The sequence below is a fragment of the Gymnoscopelus microlampas genome, assembly GCF_963454915.1.
Source record: "Gymnoscopelus microlampas genome assembly, chromosome: 9".
NCBI classification, from domain to species: domain Eukaryota; kingdom Metazoa; phylum Chordata; class Actinopteri; order Myctophiformes; family Myctophidae; genus Gymnoscopelus; species Gymnoscopelus microlampas.
In genome coordinates, this window is record NC_139946.1 from 19,441,544 (window position 1) to 19,455,317 (window position 13,774).

The 13,774-nt window shown below is 40.6% G+C and overlaps 2 protein-coding genes across 2 annotated transcripts; one reads left to right on the top strand and one right to left on the bottom strand.

Moving 5' to 3' along the window:
* Positions 1-569: 569 nt before the first annotated feature.
* LOC311051436 (negative elongation factor C/D-like) lies at positions 570-2,330 on the top strand (the record flags this gene model as incomplete). The annotated part of the gene is made up of 1 exon (XM_084066001.1): positions 570-2,330. The coding sequence occupies one exon, from the start codon at positions 570-572 to the stop codon at positions 2,328-2,330; it is 1,761 nt and encodes a 586-aa protein (XP_083922127.1).
* A 2,167-nt stretch (positions 2,331-4,497) lies between these two features.
* On the bottom strand, positions 4,498-9,004 carry ifi44g (interferon induced protein 44g; the record flags this gene model as incomplete). The annotated part of the gene is made up of 6 exons (XM_084066002.1): positions 4,498-4,727; positions 5,377-5,477; positions 6,266-6,437; positions 7,226-7,378; positions 7,906-8,101; positions 8,691-9,004. 6 exons carry the CDS (start codon positions 9,002-9,004, stop codon positions 4,524-4,526), a joined length of 1,140 nt encoding a protein of 379 aa, XP_083922128.1. The 3' UTR covers positions 4,498-4,523.
* Positions 9,005-13,774: the final 4,770 nt, after the last annotated feature.

A 13,774-nucleotide genomic window follows, 5' to 3' on the forward strand; every position in this document is an offset into this window, starting at 1 on the left:
AGGATGCCAGTGCATATCTGCAGCATACAGTAAATATGCGCCTAATGGTTGTTGTTTTTCTACCATAGCGGTATACTGCAAATGGAACGACTTGCATCGTTCCCGACATGAATGTGTCCTAGTACTGTTAATAATGTTAGTGCTCTTTGACTAGACATATCTATAATAATATAGCTATTAATGGCCCTTTCATCACGATAATCCCAGGCGGTAAAAGAGTCAAAATATGTCATAGATATATGTCATAGACGACTGACGTCACAGATGCCTGACATCTCAGGTTGGTCACATGAAGTCCCAGATCCACTTCAGAGCCATGCTGTTCCCATGTGGATGCAAGTATCCACATTGATTTGATTATTTTACCCCTCAACACCAAATCTACAAGTTCACCTACAAGTTCACCTGGCTTTATATAATTAAACTAATTACACACCCACCCTATACTTACTCTAGCACATGACATCACTGATTGTTTCACCCATTGCATAAATACAGGAAGCCTCTGAGAACATAGTTTATTATCTCTACTAAAATCACTAGGTACATTTTTTTAATTTCCTGTCAAGATGGACAAGGAATATTATGATGCAGAGCACTGGGATGGTTCAGAAAGTATTATGGAGGATGATGATAGGTATGTTGAAGGAGAAAATGATGTGAAAATCCAAGATTGTCTTCAGAAGTTCTCTAGTAGAGATTACATAATGGAGCCTGCTGTCTTCAACACCCTCAAAACATATTTCAAAGCAGGAGGTTCTCAGGAACACGTCGCCCAGCTCCTGTCTGAGAACTACACCGCGGTGGCCCGGTCTGTCAACCTGCTGGCAGAGTGGCTCATCCAGATGGGCGTGGACCCAACCGAGGTAGAGGAGCGTGTGGGGAATCATGTCAAGAGTCTTCTGATAAAGCACTTTGACCCTCAGAAAGCAGACTCAATCTTCAAAGACCATCCAAGCGGAGAGATACCTGCGTGGCTTGAACAAATGATAGCCCACCCTACCTGGAGAAACCTATTCTGCAAGCTGGCCGAGGCTCACCCCGACTGCCTGATGCTCAACCTCACAGTTAAACTTATTTCAGACGCAGGGTACCAGGGCGAGATCACCAGCGTGTCGACGGCGTGTCAGCAGCTAGAGGTCTTCTTTGGAGTTCTGAGGACCTCTCTGGCCACGCTGCTCGACGAAGGAGAAGACAAGTTGGAGAAGAATCTTCCGGGATTCGCGAAAATGGTGTGCCATGGCGAGCACACATACCTTTTTGCCCAGGCCATGATGTCGGTCCTCTCACAGGAGGAACGGGGTGGATCGACCATGCGTAGGATTAGCCAGGAGTTGCAGAGATCAGCACATCAGATGGGGCATGATGCCAGTCAGATAACCCTTGCGTTGGGTACAGCGGCCGCGTACCCCAGAGCGTGCCAAGCCATGGGGGCCATGCTGTCGAGAGGAGCCCTCAATCCCGCAGACATCACTGTCCTTTTCAAGATGTTCAGCAGCGAGGATGATCCGCCGCCTCCAGTGGAACTGATACGAGTCCCTGCCTTCTTGGACCTCTTTATGCAGTCCCTCTTTAAGCCAAGCTCAAAGATCAACCAGGACCATAAGCACAAGTACATTTACATCTTGGCCTATGCTGCCACTGTGGTTGAGACATGGAAAAACAACAAGAGAGTCAAGATCAATAAAGATGAGCTGGAGTCCACTTCTGAAGCCATAAAAAAGGTCCATAACCTATGTTGTAACGAGAACAAAGGCACTACAGAACTGGTGGCTGAACTCAGCCACCTGTACGAGCGCATCCTGTTTCCAGTAGTTGCCGTGGGGGTTTTGAGGTGGGTGGATTGGACTGTGTCCGAGCCGTCCTACTTTCACCTCCAAACAGACCACACTCCAGTTCACTTGGCACTGCTGGACGAGATATGCACATGCCACCAGCTGCTGCATCCACAGGTCCTCCAGCTGCTCATCAAGCTGTTCGAGGCTCAACATTCCCAGCTGGACGACATCGAGCAGCTGGAGCTGAAGAAAACGCTGCTGGATCGCATGGTTCACCTGCTGAGCCGCGGCTACGTTCTGCCTGTCGTTCGCTACATCCGCAAGTGTCTGCAGAAACTAATCACAGACTTCTCTCTCATTCGATACTTTGTCACCGAGGTGTTGGATGTCATTGCTCCTCCATACACGTGGGATTTTGTGGGTGTCTTCCTACCTATCCTGGAGAATGACAGCATCGCAGGCACAATTCCCACAGAAGGAGGCCTGCACGACCCTGTTGCTGAATTCATAGCTCATTGCAAGGATCATAATCAATCAATGATGATTAATTGATTTGGGAAAGACACGTGAGCAATACTCTTCTATCTTCTGCTGGACATGGAATAACTCTTACAGTAGATACAGCATGTGCTGTGTGTGTGTCTGTGTCGTTGAAGATAATCTTGCAAACTCCATGTATGGGCATATTAAGTCTGTGATGTAACAGAAATCTGCCGATGGAGGGTGAAGATGTCACGTTTTGGGACAATTTGCACCCGTTAACATTGAATAAATGAATACTTTATTAGTAAGAAATGTAAACAGCACGGAGTCGGAGGCACGTTAAGACATTTAGGCTAAAAGGATAACACACATCGCGAAGGCGAGTACCGCCCACAAGATATATATTAAAAAGGATATCATACTGTATGTTTTATGTATTTTTTGAAATATTTCACCACTTAAACCCCAGCATATGTATTGTGGGGAAAGCTTTTGCTGAAAATAGCAGATCAACACGCCTTCCACGTGTTGCACTGCCTCACGTTGTGAGCTTGTCGATCGGCTATTTTCAGCGAAGATATTTAATGTAGGGCGAAACCAGAAAATATTCTAGTATAGAGCCCTGAGGGATCCAAGCCGGAACACAATCGATTGATTAGAATAAACATGCTCTAAAAATGCACGAAAAGGTTGGGAACCACTGCATTACAGCATTGCTCTGTAATATACTTCATTATAGATTTGAAATAGGGCTAAAGTCGTTAATTCATGTTTCCCTTGCTAGAAATGTAGTGGAGTACAATATTTTTCTTTGAAGGCGGATCACGCCGTCACGATCATGTCACTATGACTCCGCCATAACCATATAAGGGATTCCCAATAAAGCTACGCCCAAATATGGAGTGCATTGTGACAACACATACTGTACACCGGGTGGTTGGACCAAGGGGCCAGCTTGAGATTTTTACATTGACTCCAATTCGATTGTTAAGACGTGACGTTGCGCCCCGCTAGAATAACTTCCGGGTCCAAGTGTTTTAATGTTAATAATAATAATGTTAAATCATAATAATAAATAAATACTTAGTACTTCTATGATATTAGCATTAAGACCCTTATTAACCCTCAATGGTTCATTTCTGAAAAAGGAGGTTATTGTAAAAAGATTTACGGGTTCCAACATGTTGTTTACAATGAAGAGTGGACGGCGCTGGTGCCTTTTGGACCCGGACGTGACGTCGGACTACAAAATTACGTCAGACTTAAGAACCGAATACGGAAGAGACAGTTCATATGAATGGCCTGTAGTTTCGCTGTTTTACCTCTGTTGGTGTCAGAAAGAATTTATCTTAACGCAAGCGGATGGGTTTTTGACAAAATTTAGACTAGATTTTCTTACCTTGATAAAAATTGTCATAAATACTATATGCTTCCGGTCGCTAGTTTAAAGTCTCCTTTCAATCATCATGATATGCGTTTTGCTAAATTATGGTCCCATTTATTTTAAAATTGACGATAAAGTAGGCTATATGCTCTAGGAGAGTCCGGATGATTTGATTAATTACATAGGCGCGTCAGCCGCCTATGTAATTCCCGTCTGAAAGGACCCCTAATCATTTAGCTGGGGACACCCTGAAACCCCCATCAATGCCCCCTGGGGGGCTGCGGACCCCACTTTGAGAACCAGTGATCTTGAAGACTTTGGTCAGTCTCCCAGGTAGCAGACAGCAGCACACTCACCACCTCATGTGTGACATAATGTCACTGTCTGTAATCTGTGCCTGCAAGTAAGGAGCACTTCACCCATTGTCAATCATGCATATAATTGGTCCGACTCCTCAATAATTATCATTATGATAAGATGGCACTATTTCAGTCTACTCACTCTGCATCTCATTGGTGGACTGTCGAGAGTTCAGAAACCTGAATAAGTTATTTGTTTTTATTTAGGTTTGGTGCTCGCATTGTTGCTGGGAGCTAAAGTTGAGGTTAAACTCTCACTCAGTCCTACAAGTTTTGTACCATCTAACCATACATTTTTTAAATAAAATGATGTTCCTTGTGTCAGAAATCAATGTCAAACTTTTCCTAACTGAGTTGAAATCTCTGCAATGGAAATAATCCCTCTCGCTTTATTGTGTTTTGTACAAATATGTTTATGTTTATGTATATGTATTTTGATCAGTCAATCAATCAATCAATCAATATCAATACATCAATACATCAATACATCAATACATCAATACATCAATAGCCTAACACTTAGGCAATATCATCTATATATGTCGTTTTTGGCTGTGTGACAGTATGGTCCTGGAAGTGGAGGTTGGCGTACTGCAGTATGTGGTCAGCAGCCCTGAGCAGCAGAATGTCTGTGTTGATGTCCACTTCCAGCTCACTGGAGTAGTTCTTCACTGGAACTATGTAGGAGGTGCACATACCCAGCACCGCGCCGGCCTTGGACATCTAGATGTACACACATGCACACATACATACACATACGCACGCACGCACGCACACACACACACGCGCGCGCGCACGCACACACACACACACACACACACACACACACACACACACACACACACACACACACACACACACACACACACACACACACACACACACACACACAAACATGACATCAACAGCATGTTTCTATAACATATACAGTATACTGGTAGATACATAATAGAGATACTGATAAGTGCCATATATACCAGCATTATCTTTTTTTAAACCCCCTTTTCTCCCTAATTTAGTCGTTGTGCCATTGATTCCTCCCCACACACATGTGTTGTCACTGCTGTTGTAGCCTACTGACTCGCCTGCCAGTGAGGAGCCCCCACCGTGAGGACGTAGTCGTAGGGCCTTCCTTCGTCCTACTCACACTCCCTGCTGACAGGTGCCGCCCCAGCTGGTAGGAATACAGAGACCCCCTCCCGCCTGGCTTCCCTCCCCACAACACGGTGCCAAGCGTGTACGTATAGACGCTCGACAAAGCCGGATGCGCGGTAGATTCGAACCCACAACCTCTGCGGTGGTGGGCAGATACTTTATCACTGTGCAACCCGAGTGCCCATACCAGCATAATTTTTAGTAAAAACAAACTCACCGTTTGCTGAATGACTTGGCTGTTGTAAACCTGGCTGACGTCTTTGGCTGTGTCCTGACACACCTTGTCCACATGAGTCAGCACTGCCACCTGGTGGACACCTGATAGCACAAATAAGCCATAAATGTATGCCCTATTTTATTTTATGTTAGACGTATGACAGTGTCAAGTAAAAGTAGCAAGAATAGCCGATCTACAAGCTCACAAGGCACTGCAATTTTAGAGGGGAAACGTTTTTGAGAAATGTGTCAAAGTTTCACCTATAATGACATGCCCAAAATAGAGAAGCCAGGTTGAAAGTGGTAAACGTCTACCTAGGTTTTTTAATATAAATATTTAACCAATGAACAGTATTGACCAGAGCTTGTGAAATAATAACTACAGTACATTGGATCCGTGAGAACACATGTGGTTCCTGAAAAGTAACGGTTTTGGACATACAAAGTGACATTAACCAGTGGTGTAAGTAAAATGTTCAGGTATTTTTTACTTACTTCAGTATTTAAAAATGTCAATACTTTTACTTCTACCCACATCTCAAATATAATACTTTCATTACAGTTACTTTGTAGATTTGGATTATTATTACAAAACACACTAACCACTTCAGCCGTAAATATATTTTGGCCGTTTGAAAATAGCAGATCCACAAGCTCACAATGCGTCGCATCCGAGCTTGTAGTTCGGCTATTTTCAAAAGATTTTTTATACATTTTGAACTTGTGAAATGGGACATTCTGCACAATGACTACTTTTACTTTACTCAAGTACATTTTGAATAGGGGACTTCTACTTGTAACAGACTATAATCTACATTGCAGTATTGATAATTTTACTTAGGTAAAACATGAGTACTTCTTCCATCACTGATATTAACGCAAGTGCTCACCCAGGTCACCGATGTGCTCTCGGAGCTTTTGGAAGGTGCTGGCCAGACCTTTGGAGTGACAGAGGACCTTGGAGGCATCCAACACAAACACCACACAGTGCACCTTGTCCTGAACGCTGGGTTTCTTCACGTAGCCCGCGCTCTCTGACGTCACCGGCTGCTCCGGGATAAACTGCATGACACCGACAAGGACAAGGATTTTTTATGTTTTTTTGGTTTGTACATGGATACATACAGTATAATTTCTTGGTTTGTCCACCAGAGAGTAATATGCTTACTGTACGTAACATTTATAGAATCTTAGTGGAGTTATGTGAAGACCGAAACCTTTAGTCATTTTTGTTGTTTTGTTTTGTTTTAACTGTATAATGGTGGAATTCCATTGTATTATGTTTTAATTTGATTGTGAAGTGTGAATGTTTGGACCCCAGGAAGAGTAGCCTTCACTGTGTGAGGACTAATGGGGATCCATAATAAACAATAAACAGGCCGTTTAACCACAAAATAATTCTAAATTATTTTAAAACAATCTACAATGCAAGCTTGTTAATCTGCTATTTTTTTAATTGTTTGAGTTTTTTTATTTATTATTTTCATCTAAAATGACATGCACAAAATTGGGATTGTTGGATCTGAGATCATGAATTCACAAAATGTGAAAAATATTCATACACAGAAAGATTATTATAATAAAATAATGATAATTGAAAATGGACTTCCTTGGCCTACACTGGCAGCGTGCACACATTGGCGTGAAAAAGATTTTCCTGGCACAGCCAATTACAGGGATGCAAAACAGAGGCCTTCAAGACACAATCCTAAATATCCTAAATATCTTCTAAGTTATTTTATCTTTGCCATTAGAACATCAGAAATACCTACTAACATCAACGACATCCAGCCTGATAAAAAACACATCCAACCATGTTGACATCATGATCCCACCGCACCCCTCCTCACCTTGTGGCCATCAGGGGCGTGTCCTTTAACCACCGACAGGGCGTCAGGGAGGGTCAGTCCACTGGTCTCACCCTCTCCCAGTCCCATGACATCACACAGCACCAGGCCTGTAGACTCCTCCCCTCCCTGACCACGAATGGGGAATGACTGCAGCTGGCACAAAATATAAGACAATCCTGATTATAAGACAATACCCCCGTTTTCAACAGTTGATTTTGGGTTGCTTGTCAGCGTGCGCAAGAAATATGATGCTGACTAGCCTAGTAGTTTGAAAGATTAACTGCACACACACACACACACACACACACACACACACACACACACACACACACACACACACACACACACACACACACACACACACACACACACACACACACACACACACACACACACACACACACACACACACATACACACACACACACACACACACAGTGGTGGAAAGTAACTAATATAAGTACATTTACTCAAGTACTGTACTTACATACCATGTATTTTTACGTTACTGGAGTATTTTCAATTTTCAATACTTTAACTTCTACTCCACTACATCTCAGAGACAAATATTGTACCTTTATTCCAGTACAATGATTTGAAAATGTTAATTACTAGTTACTTTGTAGATTTAGATTATTATTACAAAACACTTGTTCCTGCTTTCTGCCCTTCATCCATACCTTCTTGGTGAAGCTGCCAGAGGTTGTTCCCACCATGGCGTGGTTGATCACTCTCCCACTGAAGACTGACTGCAGTGAGCCGATGAAGCTGGACTTCCCAGAGCCCACGGGCCCCAGCAGCAGAACACGGGCCGAGCTGGCCTCCTTGCTGCTGGGTCGGTACGAGCTGACGGACTCGCGCAGGGCATCCCTGTGGCTGGAGGGACAAATGAAGACTTTCAGTTAAAGGAGTGTACTGGTTCATAATAATGACCTGCAATGACCACTTTCAACCTAGTGGTGAAGGGAGGCTATATTAGCCTGGTAAAGCCCCTCACTCCGGAAATCTCATTTCCATTTAATCAAATGGAAATGAGATTTCCGGAGGGAGGGGCTTTACCAGGCTAAGGGTATATAGCCCTGTGTACAAAACAAAAAGGAAATAAGTGTCGGGACGTGTATGTGTGTGATTGTGGATGTACAGTATATGTGCACATGTTTTGCACACATGCAGGCAAGTATATGTCCTTACACTGTAAGCCAAATTGCTGAACAAAATGGGTTGCTCTGATGTCAAAAAAGAAAAGAAAAAGGAATTGGGTCACAAAAGAAAATACTATATATAGGCCACCTATATATATATATATATATATATATATATATATATATATATATATATATATATATATATATATATATATATATATATATATATATATATATATATATATATATATATATATATATATATATATATATATATAGCTCTATGTTCAAAGATGCATTCTATTAGTGAGAGTACTCACTCCTCAGTCCACTGCACTTCCCTCCATGGAGACTCCAGCTTAGTGTGCTGCTGGAACATCATGGCAGTTTCTTTGGGGACCTCACCTCCCTTGGCTGTGGCAGCACTACCAAAAGCTGGTGGAGTGGCAGCACTGACGCTACCAAAAGCTGGTGGAGTGGCAGCACTGACGCTACCAAAAGCTGGTGGAGTGGCAGCACTGACGCTACCAAAAGCTGGTGGAGTGGCAGCACTATGCTTATCCTTATCCTTACTGCTACCAAATGATGATGCTGCTGCAGTTCCAAATGAAAATTTTGGAGCTGCTCCATCCATGCTGATGATACAAGAAAACATAAAAAGTATAATAGCAAGTCAGCCACATTCAGTCAGTTGGTGAGTTAGTAGCCTATATCAGTGGTTATTAAACAGACAGTTAACTAAACATGTCAAGCATGGTAGGCTGCTAATGTCACCTTAAAATCAACTCGTTTTACATTATTGTTTTGATTTGAATGCAATGTGTTGCTATGTTCATACCTGACTTCTCCAAAGATGTAAATGCTGGAATCAAGTGAGAAGATATAAGTCCACAGTATGTATGGTCTGCTTTAAATCAGACTGGGAGTATGCATTTAAGTGAAAGGTATGTTTTCAACAAATTCTACAAAAGGGGTCCAGGTTTTAATGTATCTATCTTTAAAACAGAGACGGCTGGATACAGAATATTTATTTTCTCATGTATTTTTTTATTCACCGATTTCAATAACAGAAATATCTACCTTGACTCAAAAAAGTACAACATATCTTGACGAGAGTTGAACTGTTTGACCTGTCTGTCTGTCCGTTTGTTTGTCTGTCTTGTCTTTTTCCTTTTTGGTAAGATATATATTTTTTTATTATTATTATTATTATTATTATTATTTATTTTTTTCTCATTTTTTGCAATGTCCTGTCTTTTTTTTTTTTTTTTTTGTCTTACGACCTTGGGGGGAGGGTTGGGGATTGGGGGAACAAGTTGTCATATATACGATTATTTACCTGTATCTTATGTATAAAAATGAAAAATAAAAACAAAGTGTTCAAAAAAAAAAAAAATCAGACTGGGAAATGGAGGCGGATGTTTTTGAATAAATGAAACTTATAGCGAACATGAAAGTGAAACTAGAAACGGGACAATGGAGGATTGGCTTAATGATTAAATGAAACTCAGGATAGATAGGCTACTATAGCCCTACTGCCAGTGGTGTAAAGTAACTGAGTACATGTATTCAAGTACTGTACTTATAAGTACAGTACCTTTTTTTACTTTAGTGGAGTATTTCCAATTTTCTATTACTTCTATTCCACTATATCTCTGAGGAACATTTTCACTCCACTGCAATTATTTCAAAACTTTAGTTACAAGTTACTTTGTAGATTTTGATTGTAAAGTAAAAGTAAAAGTCCGGAATTCAAAATGTACTTGAGTAAAAGTACAAAAGTATTGGTATCAAAATGTACTTAAAATACCAAAAGTAGAAAGTAGCCTACTCATTATGCAGAATGTCCCATTTCACAAGTTTTCAAATGTATAAAATGTGTAAAAAATCTTTTGAAAATGGCCGAAATGTATTGGGCTGAAGCGGTTAATATATTATATGTTTTGTAATAATAATCTAAATCTACAAAGTAACTAGTTCTAAAGTTTTCAAATAACTGTAGTGGAGTAAAAGTAATAATATTGCCTCTGAAAAAGTGGAGTAGAAGTAAAAGTACAGAAAATTGGAAATACTCCAATACAGTAAAACATACCTAAAAATTGTATTTAAATGAGGCGCAGTTTACGGAGCTAGTTCAGGCCAGGCAACTCAGGGATTGGGCCATGCGACCAGGTGACTAAGTCACATGCATTTTCTCCTGTGGTCGGGTGGTTAAAGGTACTGCGCTATTACCTGCTCACTCAGGCTTCCCTGTCTAGCTGAGCTGACGTGCTTCGCTACCGCTGCTGCTGCTGAGATCGTGTTGCTCGCTGCTTACCTGCATGCAGCTGTCCATGAAAGTCATCCCACCCGCCTCCCCGGCATTCACCTGTAGGCTCTGTTTCTAGATCCCCATGGGGGTTTAATTCATTCCCTGTAAATGCTATTTGGCATACATTCATTCATTAGAATGTTATTCTTACAGGGAATGAATGGATTCAGATGCCTGACGCCAAACTATGCTTCCTCATGCTTTCTATATCTATGCTCAAGCTGGCTAATACATATATATTCTAATCAGTGGTGAGCTGTGGATTTTTGAACTAAGGGTACTGTATTTTATGACGTCACGTGCGCGCGCACAGGCATGTGCACATAGCCACTTACTAATACTGTATTCAACATGTGATTATTAATGTATTTATATTTCTTATATCATTTTGTTGCATTGTTAATTTGTTGTTTTTATTTTTGTTTCAATTAATCAATTATTTTATTTTCCTTTTAGTTTTATATAAAAGCCCTTTACATAGACTCACCCACACATAAGCAGTTAAAATAATCAGACAACTTGTCTTTGTCTTGTCTCAGAGAACTGGGTCCTCTGCTAAGCGATCCCCTTAATTCACACTCTGCAGTGCAGAGACTGTTGTCTCTCATTGTGAGAGGAATGTAAACACATTCAATTCAAGTCCGTGGCTTTTCTCCAGTAGCCCAATGTTATGCAAAGCAGCCAGGTAGACGCTATTGAGAATGTCTCGCCACTGACGGCGCGAACCTTCAGAGGCTATTGTTTAAACTTTAAGGTGTTAACGACCGCCGCTGACGGTGAGTGCATGTGGAGCACGCGCGAGCCCCCAGACCCCACAGTCTCAGAACTAAGGGTACGCCGTACCCGCCCGTACCCCCTAGAGCTCAACCCTGATTCTAATCCAATCCAAATGTTGTCTGACTGAAGTACAGTACTTGAGTAAATGTACTTAGTTACACCACAGTCTACAGTACACATACTAAAGAAAGAGTCGGAAAGTACTGGCGGGCAAGCCAGATGTATGGAGGATGTAGATGACTGGAGATGGCCGAGGATGACCTGGAGAGAGGGGGTCTACAATTAGTATTAGCCCATGAGTTCCAAAGTTTGACCCTGGCCATCACTTCTTACACAACTGATGAAGCCAAGAAGAAGACATCTCTGGGTAGGAATCTTTTTTAATGATCTTTTCTTCTTTTTTCTTTGCAGGCTCGCAGCACTGTGATCTGCTATTTTTGAGAACCACTGTTCTCAACCAATGTTCTAAATCTTAAGAGTTTTCTGAAAAACGTCCAAGACACCACGGTCCAATGGTGGTAAATATACTATACTACAGTATACTATACTGTATACCTAAAATCTAAAATGACACAGATGCTTTCCCGATTTTAATGGGTTAAAGTTCAAGCTAGAGGTCTTTTCAAATGTTCATGTGTTGTGTTGTGTTGTGTTGTGTTGTGTTGTGTTGTGTTGTGTTGTGTTGTGTTGTGTTGTTGCGGCTGCTGTTGAAGGTTGTGAGTTGTGATAGGGTGGCTGTATTGGTTCATATTTGGCTTGGTGGCAACACATCTGTCTATGTAGGCATATCCTCAAGGCCATTATTTCTCTTTTCTTTCTTTCTTTCTTACTTTTTCTTTCTTTCTTTCTTTCTTTCTTTCTTTCTTTCTTTCTTTCTTTCTTTCTTGCTGCTTGTGTTCTATTGCTATGTTCAAGCTGTTGCTGTTGGGGGTGGCATAGTTGAATGGTGAAGAGGAGCCAGAGTCCCTAGGTGTCCCAGGTTCGATTCTAGGCCTGGCCAGCAATGTGTTGAATGACTGGTCATAAAGTGTCCTGGGGCAACATTTTCAGTGATTGTTTCTGGCTCTGGAATTGAAGGCTGATGCGAATCTACAGTGACTATTGTATTGTGGTTGTTGAAAGTACTCAGTTGTGACACACAAAATGTACAATAATCCTGAGTTATTAGCGTTTTTTTTTTGTTATTGATAAATAGGTCTTAAATATAATTCTGAGTGGCATTTAAAAATACTGTAACTGTATGTGTAGTGTTGGTCACTTCAATTAGCCCATGAGTGAGTTTACTATTTTCTTTAAAGTTGAAGCTAGAGGTTTTTGGCTCTGACCAGTACATTTTTCTCCAGGAGGTTATATACCAACAATCAAACAGTGTATTAAGTAAATAGATTAAAATAGTTTTATTTGTAGCCTATTAATAATGAGCATTAGTGAGGACCAATTACTGAAGAAGAATTAAAATATATATATGAAGATTCAACTTTAAAAGACTTTGATTCACTATAGTTCAGTCTTCTTTTTTTGTGATATTAATATCCTCACCATTAATCTGTTTTGATGCTGCCCACATCACCATTTCTGTATATTTGTCAATTTAACTTTGGCAAATCACATTACGACGTGTTGTGTGACCTTGTAGATCTGCTTTTTGTAGATGTTTTTAAACATTTGAGTACTTTTACTTTGGTACTTCAAGTACATTTTGATGCGAATACTGTTGTACTTTTACTCAAGTAAAACATTTAAAGCAAAAACAAACAAATTGATAAGTTCATTTACAGTTCAGTTGTGTATTTTTACTATTTCATTTCAATAATGAAAGCTTTGCCATCAGGTCTAATTATTGTAATTATAGCACATTTAGCTGTTGGTGAGTAGGATCACACTGTGAAACGAATACACATGGAATGTTTATACTAATTAAATACACTAATATGACTGATACGATTTGATGTACATAAAATAGACTACAGTAGCATGATATGTCCACTAGGGGGCAATATACACCCACAAATAGTGTCTTTAGTCTGCTAAAAGTACATTTCAATTGATAACAGTGAGTATAATCAAACCCCAATACATTGTTTTACAATTTTTTTTTTACATTATTATTGAATGTAGAATGTTGTAGTTTATTATTGTTGTTTTCATTCATCTCATATTGAGAATATGTTTGATAGCAGTTGTTTAATGGATGGGGATTTTAATTATGTGATCTGTAATCAAAGTTTAGATATAGGACAACATAGCCGCTACAAGTTTAGCTCAAACTACAAATTATCCTACATTTAAATTGCCTAATGGGTGCCCGGACCACGG